Source organism: Garra rufa, chromosome 22 (assembly GCF_049309525.1).
Source record: "Garra rufa chromosome 22, GarRuf1.0, whole genome shotgun sequence".
NCBI classification, from domain to species: domain Eukaryota; kingdom Metazoa; phylum Chordata; class Actinopteri; order Cypriniformes; family Cyprinidae; genus Garra; species Garra rufa.
Genome location: NC_133382.1, coordinates 29,969,590 through 29,988,936, shown reverse-complemented (window position 1 = coordinate 29,988,936; position 19,347 = coordinate 29,969,590). Strand labels below are relative to the sequence as shown.

The 19,347-nt window shown below is 33.4% G+C and overlaps 1 protein-coding gene across 1 annotated transcript in view; it reads right to left on the bottom strand.

Moving 5' to 3' along the window:
• The window catches only part of LOC141298428 (protein sidekick-2-like), an 80,167-nt gene extending 63,505 nt beyond the window's left edge, over nucleotides 1–16,662 (bottom strand). Inside the window, 14 exon segments of the mRNA XM_073828951.1 lie at nucleotides 326–424; nucleotides 511–700; nucleotides 2,319–2,434; nucleotides 3,237–3,474; nucleotides 3,569–3,719; nucleotides 5,058–5,167; nucleotides 5,257–5,378; nucleotides 6,430–6,621; nucleotides 8,042–8,140; nucleotides 8,327–8,522; nucleotides 11,266–11,381; nucleotides 13,482–13,663; nucleotides 14,293–14,433; nucleotides 16,540–16,662. Of these exon segments, the coding sequence (XP_073685052.1) occupies nucleotides 326–424; nucleotides 511–700; nucleotides 2,319–2,434; nucleotides 3,237–3,474; nucleotides 3,569–3,719; nucleotides 5,058–5,167; nucleotides 5,257–5,378; nucleotides 6,430–6,621; nucleotides 8,042–8,140; nucleotides 8,327–8,522; nucleotides 11,266–11,381; nucleotides 13,482–13,663; nucleotides 14,293–14,357 (1,876 nt within the window). The 5' untranslated portion in view covers nucleotides 14,358–14,433; nucleotides 16,540–16,662.
• Between the last annotated feature and the right edge of the window lie 2,685 nt (nucleotides 16,663–19,347).

The window sequence follows — 19,347 nt, the reverse complement described above, 5'->3', positions numbered from 1 at the left end:
CTTTGTGGAACCAAAAATAGTTCTTCTATGACATCGCTTGAAGAACCCTTTAAAGCACCTTTATTTTTAAGAGTGTAGTGTTGGTTGGAAAATAGGATAAACTATTTTAATGTGATATTCCGTGTTTGTTTTTATATGTTTTTTTGCATATTTGCGCATGTGTGCTCTGTTAACAGTCACTGTTGATAGTATTCAGGGATGTTTGATGCTTTGCTTGATGGTAAAATAGGTAATTCAGAAGACAAGCGTGTAAGTATAAACACCAGAAGAAAAAAAAAAAAGCATGCACATTCAAACGCACAAACAAGCAAACAAACTCTTGTACCCAGTATAATGCCGTTGGGCTGGGAAGGTGGCTGCCAGATGAGTCTGACCGAGGTGGTCCGGACTTCAGGAAAAAGAATGACGACAGGCGGCCCGGGCACTGAAAAAGAACATTGTGAACTCTTAAAGACACATCTGATTATTTACTAAGACAGCTATTTGTTTGTTGTGTACTGTCATGCCCACCGTCATCAAGGGTTCGCTCCAGGATTGAAGGTGTGCTGGGTCGACCGTCTCCGATGCGGGTGAAGGCTAGCACTTGGATCTCGTACAGAACATACTTTCCCAGTCCGGTCAGCTGAACACTGTGGGTGGCGTTTCCTTCCACCGTCCAGAACTGAAGAGGAGCGTCTGAATCCTTCTCTTTATACACCACCTGAAAGTGAAAAAGAGATGGTTTGAACCTTATTTTGCATTGTGGAAATAAGCTATTATTTTCTTGCTATTGCAAGACTTCCAATATTAGATAAATTAACCAAAAGAATAACAAAGTGCAGTAAACGGTAAAACTACTTGCGCTACAAACCAGTCTGATGATTAGGATAATACGTTAAAATAATATGATAACTAAATATCAGTTTGGAATATAAAGCAGCATAATGGACTTTTTTTGTTTTGTTTTAGGACATGTAATATATCTGAAGCAAATGTCAACAAAAGCCTTGAACATTAAAGTTACAAATGATCGATTTTATTTTTTAAAAAGCAAATCCAAGTGAAACTGCATGGGGACCAGCTCCATCAGGGTCACCATTTACTTTCATTGCAGCTACGTTCATGTGTTATGTAGTCTATAGATGCCTTTTTCTGCCATTGAATAAAAAATGAAAAGGGTAATTGCGACTTTTTATCTCACAATTCTGACTTTTTTTCTTGGAACTGCTTGATATAAACTCGCAGCTATGAGTTATAAAGTGTGAATTGCGTGATATAAACTCATAACTCACAATTTTTTTCTCAGAATTGTGAGTTTATATCTTGCACTTCTGACTTTATATCCTGCTATTCTGACTTTATAACTCAAAATTGTGACAATTCTGACTTTTTTCTTGCAATTGCGAGTTTATATCTCTCAAATCTGAATTTTTTTCTTGCAAATGAAAGTTTATATCCCACAATTCTGACTTTGTATCTTGCTATTCAGACTTTATAACTCCAAATTTTGACAATTCTGACATTTTCTTGCAATTGTGAGTTTATATCTCACAATTCTGACATTTTTCTTACAATTGTGAGTTTATATCTCTCATATCTGACTTTTTTCTTGCAAATGCAAGTTTATATCCTGCAATTCTGACTTTTTTTCTCACAAATGTAAGTTTGTAGTTCGCTATTCTGATTTTTCTTGCAAATTGAAGTTTATATCCCGCAATTTTGACTTTATATCTTGCTATTCTGACTTTATAACTCAAAATTGTGACAATTCTGATTTTTTTCTCAAAATTGTGAGTTTATACATCACAATTCTGACTTTTTTTTTCTCACAAATGCAAATGTGTATATCACAATTCTGACTTTATATCTTGCTATTGTGACTTTATAACTCAAAATTTGGACAATTCTGACATTTTCTTGCAATTGCGAGTTTATATCTCACAATTCTGACTTTTTTTCTTACAAATGTAAGTTTGTAGCTCGCTATTCTGACTTTTCGTGCAAATGGAAGTTTATATCCCGCAATTCTGACTTTATATCTTGCAATTCTGACTTTTTTCTCACATTTGTGAGTTTATATCTCACAATTCTGACTTTTTCTCTCGTAAATGAATGTTTGTATCTCACAGTTCTGACTTTGTATCTTGCTGTTCTGACTTTATAACTAGCAATTGCAAGAAAAAAGCCAGAATTTTGAAATTAAAGTTTTTTTTAATTCAGTGGTGAAAACCGGCTTCCATATTAGTCAAGTATTCAAATATATGTATTTAATTTGTAACTTTTGCAGCTTAGTTTTAAAGAATGTATGTTTTTCACTTAAAAAAGTGCATCTCACACACCTTATAGCCCAAGATAAGTCCATTCCGGTCGGGATCAGGAACTTCAAACCATCGGACCAGAATGCTGCTGGAGGTAGTGGCAAATGCAGAAACATTTGTGGGGCCACAAGAGGGGACTGCATTAAAAAGAAAGACAGAAAGGTTCATACAGACGAATGTGTTGGTTAGAGGCATAAATGGCTAAATGAGCCTTTCTGAATACGTCTATGCATTCCAAGTCCTTAATGGGGTTGAAATGTGTGCCTTATATATATATATGTGTGTGTGAGTGTGTGGGATTAAGTGTGTGCTGATGGCCAGACACATATCACAAAGGCAGTGAGGCCTAAAAGACACCAGATTTTGACCATTATTGGGGGAGTTACACAGAGAATCACTCTCCGGCACAAATCCCCAGACACAGAGTGCATGATTGTGGGAATCTGATTGGCTAAAGAAAAACAGGGGAGTCATGTGTACAGCCCCATGTGTTACCAATTTCCTCAACACCCACTTATTAATCCCAAAGCCGTTTCACTGAATTCTGGTATCCATGGAGAACAAGCCGAGCAGAAGGAGAAAAACAGGTGATCCAGAGGAAGTGTGTTTGCTTCTCTTTTATTGCACAGGAGGAATGAAAAGGTTTGCATGTGTGTGCAGATCCGTGCTCATTTATGCCTGTTTAAACCGGAAATCCTGTGCCCACGTACTATATATGATGAATGATTTAAGATATGCGTTAAAATCAGCATATGTGATCAATGCAACGTTTTTTCATTCCATATGTGACCCTGGACCATTATCAGTAAACAGTAAACAAATTCTGTTTGTAAACATTAAATAAAAAAAAACTAATTGTAAATGTAAAATGTGTAAAATATAAAATTAATAATAATATAAATAATAAAAAAAAACTATAAATTATTGGTTTGTCCTTACCAGACTCTCTGGTTCTTCCTCGCACGGGTTGACTCCAGGGTCCCGCTCCAATGCCGTTGATGGCCTGAACTCTGACCTCATACTCTGTCCACTCCTCCAGGTCCTCAATAGTAAACTCTCTCTCCAGGCGGTCTGCAATGACGTGCAGTAGGGCTTTGGACGGAGCTCCTGTTCTGCTGTACTGCACACGGTAACCCACCGAATCTGGGTTTCCATTATACTCCCATTCAGGAAGAGGCTGATCCATGGGTGAAAAAGAGAGATATTGAGTTTGTGTCACAGTCTCAGGGCCATATACTGTATGCGTTTATTGTTTAGATTGTAGAACATACCACCCATCTGAGCCAGAGGCTGGTTTCGCTGGCCGTCCGCAGGGTGACATTTGCAGGGGCCATATCAGGAGGAGCCTGCAGGGTCTGGATCTTTCTAGAAGGCTGGCTGGGTGGACTGGTGCCCACTATGTTCACCTGACGCATACGGAACCTGCAAATCCAATTGTACACTTATCTTAATGGCCTGCTTTACGTTATCATCCATCATAGGTGATGTAATGATAAGCAAAGTTGTTATTGTTAACTTAAACTAAATAAAAAAAAAATGAATTAAATATAAAATATTAGATTAAAATCATAGAAATATTACAAAGGTTCCCTTGTCAACTAACTGAAATAAATAGATACTAAGGAAATCAAAACACATTCTCAAATCACTAAAACCGAAATAAAAATCTCTATAGAAATATTAAAAGTGTAAAAAAAGATTAAAACCCATGACAAAATTAATTTAAGTTTTTCAATTCATGTCATAAAAATATTTTTTTTATTTTGTTGTTTTCATCTAATATTTGTATTGTATTTTTCTCAACATAATTTAAATTAATGAAAATGTTTTTTTAACCATCTAATATTTTTATTTTATTTCAACATTATATAAATGAATACAACTGGGTTTTAGTAGTATTAGTTTTAATAAAATGATAAAAAAAATATGATAAATAGATACTAACAAAGGAAATAACGTACCAAAAACTCATTTAATACTGAAAAATGTTTTTTTTTATTAATGAAAAAAAGTTCTAAAAACACTAAAACTGAAATAAAAATAAATCTACACACCAATATTAAAAATTAAAAAGTAAACAATATATATATATATATATATAATTTCAACATTATTTCAATTAATGTTTTTTTCATCTAATATTTGTATTTCATTTTATTTCAACATTATTTCAATTAATAAAAATTGGTTTTAATAGTTTTACAGAAAAGTCTGTCAAATAACTAAAATAAATAAATTCAAATATTCAGTTCTAAAATCAAAAATCAAGATCAAAATAAATAAATGATAAAAAACGTAAAATTACTAAAGCTAAATTAATAAACTAATTTTAAAATAAATACTATAACAGTATATAAAACACATATAGAAAATATATACAGAATATAATTAAATAAAATAAATAATAAAAAACATGACAAAAATAATAAAGCTAAATTATTAACTAAACTAATTCAAAATAAACTCAGAAAATATAAAATAAAATCTAATAACAAATATTAGTAAATATGATAACAGTATATAGAAAAAATCTAGAAAAGCTATCTAAAAATATAAATAAATGAATAAATAAATACAAAAAAAACATGACAAAATTACTAAAGCTAAATTACTTAAATAGCATAAGTGGTCAAGTGAGACCAATCACTGCTCAAATTTGTCTCCTCAGACCACCTCAGTCAAGAACTAACTATTCTTTTACAACCTCTTGCCTTATTTGACAGTATATTCATGTAAGTAATAAATGAATGTATGTTTTACCTATAAAAGGTGTAGGGGTTGAGACCGGACACCTCCAGAGAGCGAGCGTCAGGCTCATTGGCCAACTGATGAACCATCACCCAATCCTCATTCTCTCCAATAACACCCACCTGAGAGAAATTCAAGCGAAAGAGAGATTTATGCAAAGATCAAATCAAAAAATATTAAAAACTCACTCCTTGAATAAACAGTGACTCACCTGGGCCTCCACCTGCCAACGAGAAATTGAGGTCTTGCCATCATATCCTGGCTTGAACTGCAAGGTTACAGATCGAGGGCCAATGTTTGAGATGGCCAAATTTGTGGGAGGCCCGGGAAGCTCTGTATTAGGAGAAAGAAAAGTGCATTTTAGTTTAGAAAACATCTGATTTTTTAGTTTTATTTAGTCCTTGATTTAAATTTGGGGGTTTCAGGAAGCGAACATTAAGGAAATGTTTTTTTGGTGAAAATTGTGAAAATGTTTAGCTGTATTATGGCGCCCCCTTTTGGTAAAACGAGCTATACAGAGAAATAAATACTAAATAAATTATTCTCAAATAAGAAAGTTCATCCAATTTCTTCACGGATTTAAATTTTGTTGGGTTTTACAAGCACAGGTCGCACAATGTTGTGGCATCTTGATTTTGCAACAGATTTTGACCACATGGAGCAGTCAAATGTGATATCAACCTATACATATCTATGGTTGTTACACAACAACAAAACAAGCAGCTCTGAATATAGTGTAAAAACCAACAGTTTTCCCACAGTTCAATGTCTGTGTGAAAGACAGAAATCAAGGAGAACTGTGGTACAAATCATTCCCCATTCACAGCTGTTACCCAGCTTATTATCAGAAGATGAAATACGCCTCCAATAAAACACTGTGGGAAGGTGGTGAAAGCAGCGGGCTCGGCATAACTTTGGGTAATAAGGGTAACACGGTGCGACACTATGACCGTTCTGGATTCATACATCTTTAAACATCTACATTTGCTTTTGACTATGTGCGGCTCGTACACGCTTCGAGTCTGGAAGCCATAGACCGTCTAATGAAGCAATAAAGGAGAAACGATCTCTGTCGTGGGAGTCGTAATCGTGAACTTCACACAGCCAGGGCCTCCTCCTGTCAGTTATTCTGCGGCTCTGGGCTGCATGTGTTGGGGCTGCATCGATGCAATAACGAGGGCTCGGATGTTTAACTTTATAACCCTCTGTAGTCCTATTAATGGGGGCTCTAAAACCAGTGATGGTCTAAAGCTGGTTTAGGGGGATTTGTGGAAAGAGTATGTGTGTTTCCTCGTCTCCTATTAGGACATTTTAGACCATGTTTAGCCTTTTCTGGACCTTCTGTGGTTTGTGCATACTGCATGTGTGTGAATGGCTGCTTTACCTGGTGGTACTCCTGAAGAGATGGTTGAAGATGACAGCTGGCCTTGACCTTTGGAGGTCATTCCAGCCACCTCAATGGTGTATGTGGTGAGAGCGGTCAGTCCAGTGACTCTGTATTCCAGAGTAACATTAGGTAGGTAGTGTGTAACCCGTGTGTTAGTACGGTTATACTCCTCCCATGATATACGATACCCTAGGGAACAAATATTAAATATTTGATCTGAATATATTGTATTATATTTATTATAAATTGTATGAAAATAAACAGGAATAAACAAAACATTAGTTTCTGAGAATTAAACTAGGGTTCTAGTCTTTAGGAATTTAGGAGTTGAATACTTGAAAATTTTGGGGAATAATTCTTTTGAATTCTTTTGAATGAATACAAAGTGTATATATACTCTATATTGCAAAATTCTCTCTTTATAAACAAACAAACAAACAAACAAATGTATTAATACACGTATTAAATGTAATTACTTATTAATTTAAATTCTTAAATTATTTTATATTACTTTTTAAAAAGTAAATTTAATACATGTATTATATGTATATGGTCCAAATTACTCAAAATTACATCATTACATTTTATATATATATGTATGTAATTTTGAGTAATTTGGCCCTGGTTTACATATATATTAATGTATTACTACATGTATTAAATTTCTATTATTTATTTATTATTATTTCAATTTTTTATTTAAATTGTATTCAATTAGATTATATTATATTTTTTAATTATATATATTATATATAACATTTTAATAAATCAATGTACATTTAATACATGCATTAAAACATTGATTATATAAAAAGAATAATTTTTAAAATAAGAAATAATATGAATAATTATTTTGAATTATTTAGAATAATTACAAATTATATGCATATTCTATGTTGTAAAATTGTTTAAAAAATATATATAATTAAGTATATATGTGACCCTGGACCACAAAACCAGTCTTAAGTCGCTGGGGTATATTTGTAGCAATAGCCAAAAATACATTGCATGGGTCAAAATTTTTGATTTTTCTTTTATGCCAAAAATCATTAGGAAATTAAGTAAAGTTCATTAAGTTTCATTAAGATTTTTTGTAAAATTCCTACTATAAATATATCAAAATGTAATTTTTGATTTGTAATATGCATTGTTAAGAACCTAATTTGGACAACTTTAAAGGTGATTTTCTCAGTCTTTTAGATTTTTTTGCACCCTCACATTCCAGATTTTCAAATAGATGTATCTCGGCCAAATATTGTCCTATCCTATCAAACTATACATCAATAGAAAGCTTATTTACTGAGCTTTCATATGATGTATAAATCTCAGTTTTGTCAAATTTAACCTTATGACTGGTTTTGTGGTCCAGGGTCACATATATATAATACGTATTAATACATTTGTATATATATATATATATATATATATATATATATATATATATATATATATATATATATATATGGCAATTTAATACATGAACAAAGAACAAAATTGAGTAGAAAGAACATTTGACATAATCACATGAATTTTAGGCCTATCAAACAAGATAAAAGTTATATCTCATGCAATATGCATGTATTTTGCACAACACGTCAACAAAACTCACCAGTCAGAACGCCGTTCTTCTCATTGGGCTCCCTCCAGCTGACTTTGAGAGAAGTGTCCAGAATCTCAGTGAAGCTCAGGTGACCCACAGCACCAGGGGCTGAAAATACAGGCCAGAGATTGTGAGACCTACACAGATACAGTATGCCTGGAGATGTGAGTGTGGTTTCCATTAAAACCAGGGTCAGAGGTTATCCTGCTTCTACCGGTTCTTGCAATTGAAAGCACTGAACATCAACAATAAGCATGTAAGTTGTGAATATGTGCATGTAGGAACAACACTCACTGTCCTCATGTGTACGCAGACGTCGTGGAGGACTGCGAGGACCATCTCCTGGCGTGGTGAAGCAGAGCACGGAGGTGAAGTACTCTGAAAACTTTTTTAAGCCGGTGATGTGGCCCACATGCACACTGTCCTGGAAGTTCGGCCGGACCGTGACTATTGTCGTCTCGTCTTCCTTTCCTGGCTCCCATGCTAACAGCTAAAAAGAGTGAGGGATAAATGATATTTATTTACTTGGACAATTTTTTGGACTTTATATATATGTGACCCTGGACCACAAAACCAGTCTTAAGTCGCTGGGGTATATTTGTAGCAATAGCCAAAAATACATTGTATGGGTCAAAATTATTGATTTTTCTTTTATGTCAAAAATCATTAGGAAATTAAGTAAAGATCATGTTACATTAAGATTTTTTTGTAAAATTCCTACTGTAAACCTATCAAAATGTCATTTTTGATTAGTAATATGCATTGTTAAGAACTTAATTTGGACAACTTTAAAGGTGATTTTCTCAGTATTTAGATTTTTTGCACCCTCAGATTTCAGATTTTCAAATAGATGTATCTCGGCCAAATATTATCCTATCCTATCAAACTATACATCAATAGAAAGCTTATTTATTGAGCTTTCATATGATGTATATATCTCAGTTTTGTAAAATTTAACCTTATGACTGGTTTTGTGGTCCAGGGTCACATATATATATATTTTTTATTTTATTTTATGTACATTTTCTAGTTATCATGGCAAAATTAATCAAAATGGTCAAGACCAGTTTTGTCCAGTTTTTTAAAATTTTAAGTTGATTCTGATGCTGATATTTGGGTCACAATAGTGAAGTAAAATAATAGTTGAAAAAAATAGAAATTAATTAATAAAACAGTCTAAATGTTGCATATGCCAGAATGGAGAAGAGCAATATAACGGTTAAGTCAAGCTGGGGTTTTTTTAATTGATTTTTAGCATTATTAAGCTTACTCTGATGTCTTGGTCACAATAATGAAGTAAAATAAAATTAAAAAATAAATAACTAACTAACTAAAAAAATAAAATAGTCCAACAGCTGCATTTGCCAGAACGGAGAAGAGCAATATAATGGTTTAGTCAAGTGTTTTTTGTTTGTTTGTTTTTTTAGCATTTTTAAGCATATTTTGATGTCTGGGTCACAATAATGAAGTAAAATAATAGTTTAAAATAAATAAATAAATACAAAATTAAAATAGTCTAAAAGCTGCATCTGCCAGAATGGAGAAGAACAATTTAAAGGTTTTTATTTTTAGCAATTTTAAGCTTATTCTGATGTCTGGGTGACAATAAAGAAGTTAAATAATAGTAAATAGCAATATAATGGTTTAGTCGAGCTTTTTTTTTTTTTTTTTTTAATAAATTTTTAGCATTGTTAAGCTTACTCTGATGTCTGGGTCATAATAATGAAGTAAAATAATAGTAAAAAAAAAAAAAAAAAAAAAAATTTAAAATAGTCTAAGGCTGATGATACACAGGGCAACTTGAGCAATTTAATCGGGCAACTTTTTTTTAGCAATGTTGCTTGGGCACTTTCCCATTGAGAATAGGTAACAAATTTCTATCTGAATAATTTAGATCAGTCGTGGGCTTTATATCTCACCTGGGTGCCCATTGACGGCAACATTTGCCAAAGTTGCCCGGCAACATTGCTCAAAAAGTTGCCCAGTGTATCATCAGCATAAATGTTGCATCCACCAGAATGGAGAAGAGCAATATAATGGTTTAGTCAAGCTGTTATTTTTATTTATTTATTTATTTATTTATTTTTAACCTTTTTTAAGCTTATTCTGATGTCTGGATCAGAGTAATTATTTATTTTATTTTATTTCATTATTATAATTTTTATAGCATTTTAAGCTCATTCTGCTGTCACAATAATTAAGTAAAATAATAGTAAAAAAAAAAGAAGATAATTTTAATAGTCTAAATGCTGCATCCGCCAGAATGGAGAAAAGCAATAATGGTTCAATCAAGCTTTTTTTTTCTTTTTTAATTTTTAGCATTTTTAAGTGTATTCTGATGCCTGGTTCACAACAGTGAGGTAAAATAATAGGTTAACAAATTAATAACATAAAATAAAATAAAAATCCATTAAAATAACTAATAATAGTGAAAAAATTCCTATCCTACAGAATGGAGAAGAACAGTATATAGGTTTAGACAAGTGCTTGTTTTGTCTTTTACGTCAATAATAAAATAAATTGACATATATACATAAAACTAGTCTAAATACGACATCCTCCATAACCTAGAACGGGTGCGTAACAATGAAGCACCCTGTGCACTGACACATTTTGTGGGCGTGTTTGCGCCATTATCTAATTTGCATAATGGTGTTCAAATTACGCCATCGGAGCGCACGATTCATTCTAAGTAAATTCCCCACTGAGAAGGACTGAATGGTCACAGATTTCCTCTCTTTTCCCAATACTGTCGTGGATTATTTGGCATTTCAAAGTTTATAGACACTTGAAACTCTCCTCTGAGGGCACTAAAGAGGGAATGAGAGTTATAAGATTGTTCTTGAACGAGCCCACAGAGAGAAGAAAAAGCCTGCCGACAAATATTCCCTCCAATCCCAGCTGTTGTTGTCTGGGACCGAGCCTAAACCTGGCTAATAAGCTATTAAGACTAATGTGTCCGGCTGACTGTCTCCATTTTGTAATTGTCTTAAACAATTTTTTCCGCAGACAGTCTGGCTATAAAGAAGCGGAGTGACAGGAGGATCAATTCCGGATCTCTCAGCAAAAACCAAAACAAAGGAATGAGAGCAGACAAGCTGGAAAAAGACCTTTGGCTACCCTTGCATGAAATCTCATCAACACACTCAAAACCTAAAAATAAAGCTGTGTTTAATGCATTTTCAGCAGCTCGGGTCTCAGTGCAGATTTATTCTCATTCCTTCAGCGTTTACCTTGTAGCCCTGGTTGATGCCGTTGATGAACTGCGGGTTCGGGGCTGTCCAGGTGAAGCGTATTGTGGTGGAGTTGACGGGCTCTGCTTTCACATTGCCTGGAGCGATGGTGGGAACTGGTTGACAGGTAAAATGGAAAACGGAAGACAGAGACGGAAACAAATGAGACTTCTTTTTTTGGTAACACATTTCGGCTGCTAAACTGCAGAAAATTGACGGGAAAAATCCATTAGTTCTGACTTCACAAATTATAGATGGCACACAGCAGCATCTTCACGACTAAGCAGTGGTATTTTGAAGGAATAATTACTCAAATATGCCTCATATTGGTCCAAAGGCTTGCATACATTGTTATTTTCCCGTGAAAAACAAAAGAAAGTCTTTACACTGCTCTTTTTTCATGCAACAACAGTTCACAGCATCCTCAAACTGTGATTTTCAGTAAATAATGATTTAAATTTTAGTCTGCTTATTACACAAAGCAATTGTAATGCTCCACTAGACTTCAGGAGATTTTTTTTGTCCCTTCTCACTATGAACCAGCAATGTCAACTTTGCAAAAATGATCCTTTGGTGGTCTTAAAATAATGTATTTTACTAATAATTATTAGTAAATATATATTTTTAAATGAGCTATTACTTAAAAAACATTAAAAAACCTATTATATTAATTAATGAGTCTATCAAATAAATAAATGACATGCAAATGAATAATCAAACAAACAAACATAATGTAATTTACTAATAATTATTAGTACTTTTTTTGCTAAAAAATTGATACTTTTATTTTTGGCTTGACTGAAAGTGACAGTAAAATCATTCATAATTTTTATTTCCAATATATTCCATTCTTTTGAACTTTCTATTAATTAAATAATCCTGAAAAAAATCACAGTTTAAGGCGCAGAATACTGTTGTCTTGGACATCCCCACAACCCCCCCTCTATTTCATTGTGGCTCAAAGATTTGGCCTTCTTTTTAAAACTTGAGAAAATTAAATACAATATCAGAGGTAGGGGAGAATTGTTTTTTGAAAAATGGCAATTTATTGCATTCTTTAATAATTTAAAAATCTTAGGCGTGGATTGAGTGAAGGTAAATGTGTGTAAATATGTGTTTATTATTATTTGTATTTTTTTTTTTTGCATTTATTTATTTAAATGATTATTTATAATTTCAGTCATGCAATGTATACATATATAAATGTTTTTTTTTTCTATCAGATGTCAATTGTTTTAATTGGGGATTGCTTTGTTGGGGCTGGGTAGGATTGTATATGGTGTGTGGGTTGGTATAAAATGTAAAATGCAATTTGCAACAATAAAAATTTTATGACAAAAAAAAAAAAAAAAATCACAGTTTACACAAAACACATCTGCTTTCATAACTGGTGTAATGGCTGCTGAAATTCAACTTTGCCATCTCAGGAATAAATTCTATTTTTAAACATATTCAAATAGAAAAGGTTATTTTAAATTATGCTAATATTTGAATATTACTGTTTAAACATAAAGGTAACTCCATCAAATAAATAAATGGCATGCCAATGAATGATTAAACAAATAAACAAAATGAAATGTATTAATAATTATTAGTAAATTATTATTTTGTAAATGAGCTATTATTTAAAAAAACATAAAAAACTAAATTAATAAGTCTATCAAATAAATAAATGACATGCAAATGAATGATCAAACAAACAATGTAATTATACTAATAACTATTAGTAAATTATTATTTTTTAAATGAACTATTATTAATTAAATACATATACATTATAAATAAAAAAGGAGATAAATTATACACATTAAACATTATATAGAAGGTTAATATACAATGTTTATATCCTCTAATTGTATTAAAAATGTGTACTCAGAAAGCTGCATTTATTTGTTTAAAAAAAAGTAAAAACAGTAATATTGTAAAATATCACTATAATTTAAAATAACCAGTTTTCTATTTGAATATATTTAAAATATAATTTATCCCTGAGACGGCAGATACATTTTAGCAGCCATTACATCAGTTATGAAAGCAGATTTGTATTTTTTTTTTTAATTTCAGGATTCTATCATCAATTATTAAATGCACGATATTGTAAAAATAAGTTATTTATAATTTATTTTAATGTGACTTTTAATCAATTCAAGAGTAAAAGTATTCATTTCTTAACAAAAAAAATAAAATAAAAAAATTCATGGTATTTAAACCCTCACCTCCCTGTAGTGTCCACTCTGTAACCTTATGGGAGTAAACACCCAGTCCAGCTCCATTATATGCCGCCACCTCAATTTCATAATTAGTCCAGATGATGAGATCCTCCAGCAGCAGGTTGGTGACATCAGGATTAGAGATATTTTTATACTGGATATCCACAGGCAGACCGGTCAGACGATACCTGAGATTAGCAGATGGTCATATTGTTACTGTCAAGGACAGATGAAGAGATTTTCTGATTTTAACAGACAGAGAGCTTTGAGAATTTACCCAAGATAACCCTCTCTGATAAGCATCTCTAAAAATACACCTTGTCATCTACTCTTCATAATCAGATCTGTCTGTTGGAGTTTTGTCCAGCAGTACCATCTATAAGCAACAGAGGGCGACAAAGAATCACTCTAGAAATTTCATTGCATTCTGTGTTTTCCCTGAGCTGAGGACCATTTGGGGCGACCAAGGTCAGGTACCATTACTTATGTTTGCAATACCAAAAATGGCCTTCAGCTTTCCTCAATGATGAACAGGAAAAATATATAAATAAATGAACAAAAAGTCAATTTCACTGTCATCAATGACAGCAAGGAAAGAGCCCTCAAGTGCTCGAATCCTGGAGTAGCCTTGAAATAATACAATACAATCAAATTCACCCACAAACCTGCTGTGGGGAAAGAGAATCTAGACCAGCTGGAAAAAGAAATTCATATTGGCAGGGCCTTGGAAAACATACAGAAGCTTAAGTGCAAAACACAGAAGAAACACAGGGTTTAAGATACTACAAGACCCCAGACATGAGCAAACATGTCTCACCGGATGACGTATCCTCTGAGGATGCCATTTTGGTGGCTTTCTGGAGGCGGCTGCCACTGAATCATGATGGACTGGTTGGTGCGGCCACTGGCAATGACATTCTGAGGCGGTGCGCTGGGCGGCTCCTCTGGAAGAGAAACCCTGGAGGAAAGAAGGTAAACATGAGCAGTAGTCAATCAGCATGTAGCCAAAATATATACAGTATCTCACAACAGCTGTCCCCTGAAAATTACTCAACATACAGCCATTATTGTGAAAATAGCTGTTTAGCCATGCATGTCCTATTCATCATGTTTATGTTTTTGTCTGCTTGACAGGGCCATACAAAGTTGTCTATCTTGTATTAGAGTAGTTAAAATTAGGTGCTTTAAGTACAATTCTCTCATACTGACCACTGGATGTTTAACATGGCATCTCATGGCAAAGAACTCTCTGAGGATTTGTGAATTAGAATTGTTGCTCTCCACAAAGATGGCCAAGGCTATTAGAGGTTCAGTAACACCCTGAAACCGAGTTACACTACAGTGGTCAGGGTCATACAGAGGTTTTTCAAGATGGGTTCCATTCGGAACAGACCTTGCAAGGGTGGATCAACAAAATTGGGCACTCGTTCTGTGCGTCAGGTGCAGAACCTGGTTTTGCTTGCTTTAAAGGTTGCAGAAGTAGAAGCTAGCTTGTCAGTGCTCAGAACATACGCCGCACACTGCAACAAGTCGGTTTGTATAGGCGTCGTCCCAGAAGGAAGCCTCATCTGAAGCTGGCTCATAAGAAAGCCCGCAAACAGTTTGCTGAAGACAACCTGTCCAAGAGCATGAATTACTGGAACCATGTCCTGGGGTCTGATGAGAAACTACTTGTTTGGCTCAGATGGTGTCCAGCATGTGTGGTGATGCCCTGGTGAGGAGTACCAAGAAAATTGTGTCTTGCCTACAGTCAATCATGGTGGTGGTAGCATCATGGTCTGGGGCTGCATGAGTGCCGCTGGTACTGGGGAGCTGCAGTTCATTGAGGGAAACATGGGTTCCATTATGTACTGTACTGTACATTCTGAAGCAGAACATAATGCTTTCACTCCAGAAACTACTGAACGGCAGTTTTCCAACATGATAACGATCACAAACACACCACCAAAATGGCAACTGCCTTGCTGAGGAAGCTGACGGTGGCCAAGTTTGTCTCCAGACCTAAACCCTATTTAGCACCTGTGGGCCATCCTCAAGCGTAAGGTGGAAAAGCACCATCAGCTCTGTGATGTCATTATATAGGAGTGGAAGAAGATCCCAGCAACAACCTGTGAAGCTTTGGTCAATTCTATACCCAGGATGATTAAAGGCAGTGCCAGATAACAATGGTGCTTTCACAATATATTGACACTTTGGACAAGTTCACTTAGGGTGTACTCACTTTTGTTGCCAGCTATTTTGACAATAATGGCTGTATGTTGAGTAATTTGCAGGGGACAATAAATCTATATTGCTAAACAAGCTGCACATTGACTACTCTAAAATATTTCAAAATTTCATTTCCGTAGTATTGTCCCTTGAGAAGATATACATGTAGAGAGCATGAGCAGCGTGATGTGAAATAGTTGTAACACTATCATAAACAGTATCATAAACTTTATTTTTTAGTTGTTTTTTTTCTTTCTCGGATTAGTCTAGTCCAATTCAGTCCAGAACTATCACAAACCCCAAACAATGAAACTGCTGACTGGCTGTTGGCTCTTTTACTTGGAATGCTAGACTTCTTTCGTTCTAGCCAAATTCTTCTATTCACTGTAATGCAAATGGTTCATCTCTGCTATATACTGTCTGATTCGTAAAACAGTCATAATATGATCTCTCGCTCTTTTGTATAGGCTGGTTTCATCCTGTATATTCTGAGTCGGGATTATCTTGGCTAGAAGAGGTCTGTCTCAAACCTCAGGAGAACTAGAGGGATTTGTGTCCGTTCTGATGGAGGCATTTGCTGAATGTCTAATTTAAGTGTCGAAAAGCTTTCTTTACACGCCGAGGGCTTTGATTACACTGATCCTCGGAAGATACACTGACACACATAAACACATCCCAGAAAAATACGGCAGTATACACACACAGCGTTCAGACAGATAAATCCTCCTATAGACACTGTCCCATGAGAGTGCAGGCAATTTTCACATGCAGTTACAGAGTGATAGAGTTATCTTTATGGTCAGACAGGGCACAGCTGTAATACTCTTCAGGCTTTAGGACCCTGTGATCAGCTCACCGGTCAGTCTCCTTGCTGAACTGGCCCTTGCCAACGTCGTTGACGGCACACAGGCGAAACTGGTATGAGCGAGCCGGGATCAGCCCGTTGACTGTTACAGCAGTCGACTCTGGCTCGATGTTGGCCAATAGGACTGTCCAAGGAGCATCTGTGTAGAGCAGATAATGAGAAATACATAATGAGCTAGGTGAAGAACTAAACCAACATCAAAAGAGAGGTTTTGCTTAGAAAAATCTTCTTAAGGTCCTATGAAGCCACTGAAGAGCCTTTCAAGTTCAATGGTTGTATTGAATGTGCTTGTGCTTCATAAAAAAACCCAGAAGGTGATACGAAGAGCCATCAATATGGTGATATGAAAAATCTATGAAGTAGAATCAATTACTTTTTCATGTTTGTTTGTTTTTAATAATTTGTGATATTGTTATTTGCTGAACTCTATAATAAATAATAATATTATACAGCACTGTAAATTTTATGCTCGTAATCTGTTATTATTATTATGATTATAAATTAATTACTTTATTTCAATTGTTTTAACTTGTATTATTATTATTATTTTATTGATTTTGTCCTTGTTATTATAAACAAACTATTTTATTTATTATTATTATTATAAATGAAATACTTGATTTAAATTGTCTTAATAATGATAACTTGTATAATTCCTAGTTTTATTGATGTTGTTCTCATTATTGTTGTTATTATTATAAACAAATTAGTTTGTTTGTATTATTTTTATAATATTTGTTTTCGTTGTTGTTATTAATAGTAATATTGATACAATTATTATTATTATTATTAACAACCTGCAAATATATAAATTATTTAGTACAAAAATAATAATAACAATAATAATAGTATCAATATTACTATTACTAACAAAACAAAACAACAACAACAACAATAATAATACTAATCACTTGTATTATTCTTATTATTTTATTTATGTTGTTGTTATTCAAATTAATTATTTTGTCCACATCATTTCAATAATAATAATAACTTCTATTATTCTTATTGTATTGCTGTTGTTGTTATTATTAAAAATAAATTATTTTGATCATATGTTTAATAATAATAATAATAATAATTATTATTATTATTATTAATAAATATTATTATTATTATTATTATTGTTGTTAGTAATATTGATACTATTAATATTATTATTATTAACAACAACATGCAAATTATATATTAATAATTTAGTCAAGAATAATAATAAAAATAACTTGTATTATTCTTATTATTTTACTGATGTTGTTAATAATTTTTTTGTTAATATTATTTTAATAATAATAATAATAATAATAATCACTTCTATTATTATTATTATTATTATTGTTGTTAGTAATAGTAATATTGATATTATTATTATTAACAACATGTAAATTATATATTAATGATTTAGTCAATAATAATAATATTAATAATAATAATAATAATAATAATAATCACTTGTATTATTCTTATTTTACTGATGTTGTTGTTATTATAACAAATAAATAATTTTGTTTATATTATTATTGTTAATAACAGTAACACTGCTTTTAATTTTTAACATATATATAAATGGACTCAATAATAATACAAAATAATAATAATAATCACTTTAATTATTTTATTAATGTTGTTATTATAAACAAATTATTTTCTTCATAATATTCAATAATAATAATAATAATTATTATTATTATTAACAGCATGTAAATTATATATACATTATTTAGTCAATAGTAATAATAATAATAATAACATAGCTTTTTTAACATTATTGTGACTTTCAAAACATCATCAGTGAAATTCATAACAAGGTAACTACATCAATGTCACACAATTTGTTTAAGATTAATGATCCACATTTGAGGTCTTTACTCACTGTTTTCAGACACTTCCAGAATGTAGCGGATGAGAGGGCTGTTTCCGTCAAAAGGTTTGGCCCACGTCAGGTTTATGGCTCTCTTCTCAGTGGTGCTTAACGCCGCGCTGGGGTTCTCAGGGGCATGGGGCAACTGCCTGTGGGTAGCATGTTATTTAAAATGGAAAAGTGTGAGATAGCCTTCACCTTTAAGGGCCATTTAATGTACACTCCATGATGCATTATATCTAATGTCTGAATAAAACAACAACATGAATGGGTCAGTCTATAAAACAGGTCAGTGATGATTGTTGTTCCCTTTTGAAAGCTACAGTCGATGCTGCGCTGCTAAGCGCATTGGGAACGTCTTTAGAAGTGACCAGCTGTGAATATTGTATGTAAAACGTCAATATAATTGACTAAACGGCATTATAGCCTCGATTGCTGACGTCACCGGAGCGCACGCGCACGAGGCTATAAATAGATGAGCCACAGGTGCATCGTCAGGTCTTTTGTCTTCAGAGATCACTCTGTGTGTTGTGTGCGTCGGAAAACTCTCTCTCTTACTCATCCTTGATTTTGTTAGGAGTTAGTTTGACTAAGCAGAACGCAGAAACGTCACTCTTTTTCTCACTTTTCTCTCTTCTTATTTTAAGAGTTTAAAAAGAAGGAAAAGAGCATCATGAGTCAACAAGCAGGTAAGCGTTGTGTTCCTCCATGCTCGCGTCCCATGACCGAGATGGATACACACGATTATTGCTTTGTTTGTTTGGGGGAACAGCACGCGGTCATGGCGATAGAGAAGGGCGGGTGTGAGCATTGCGACCTGTTAACTGTCAAGATGCTTCGCACTCGTCTTAATTATTTCCAGTCCGCACCTGCATTGCAATCGTGGGGCTCTCGCATGGATTTGCTTGACGAGCAAGAGACGGGTTCGTCCTTTTCGCTTG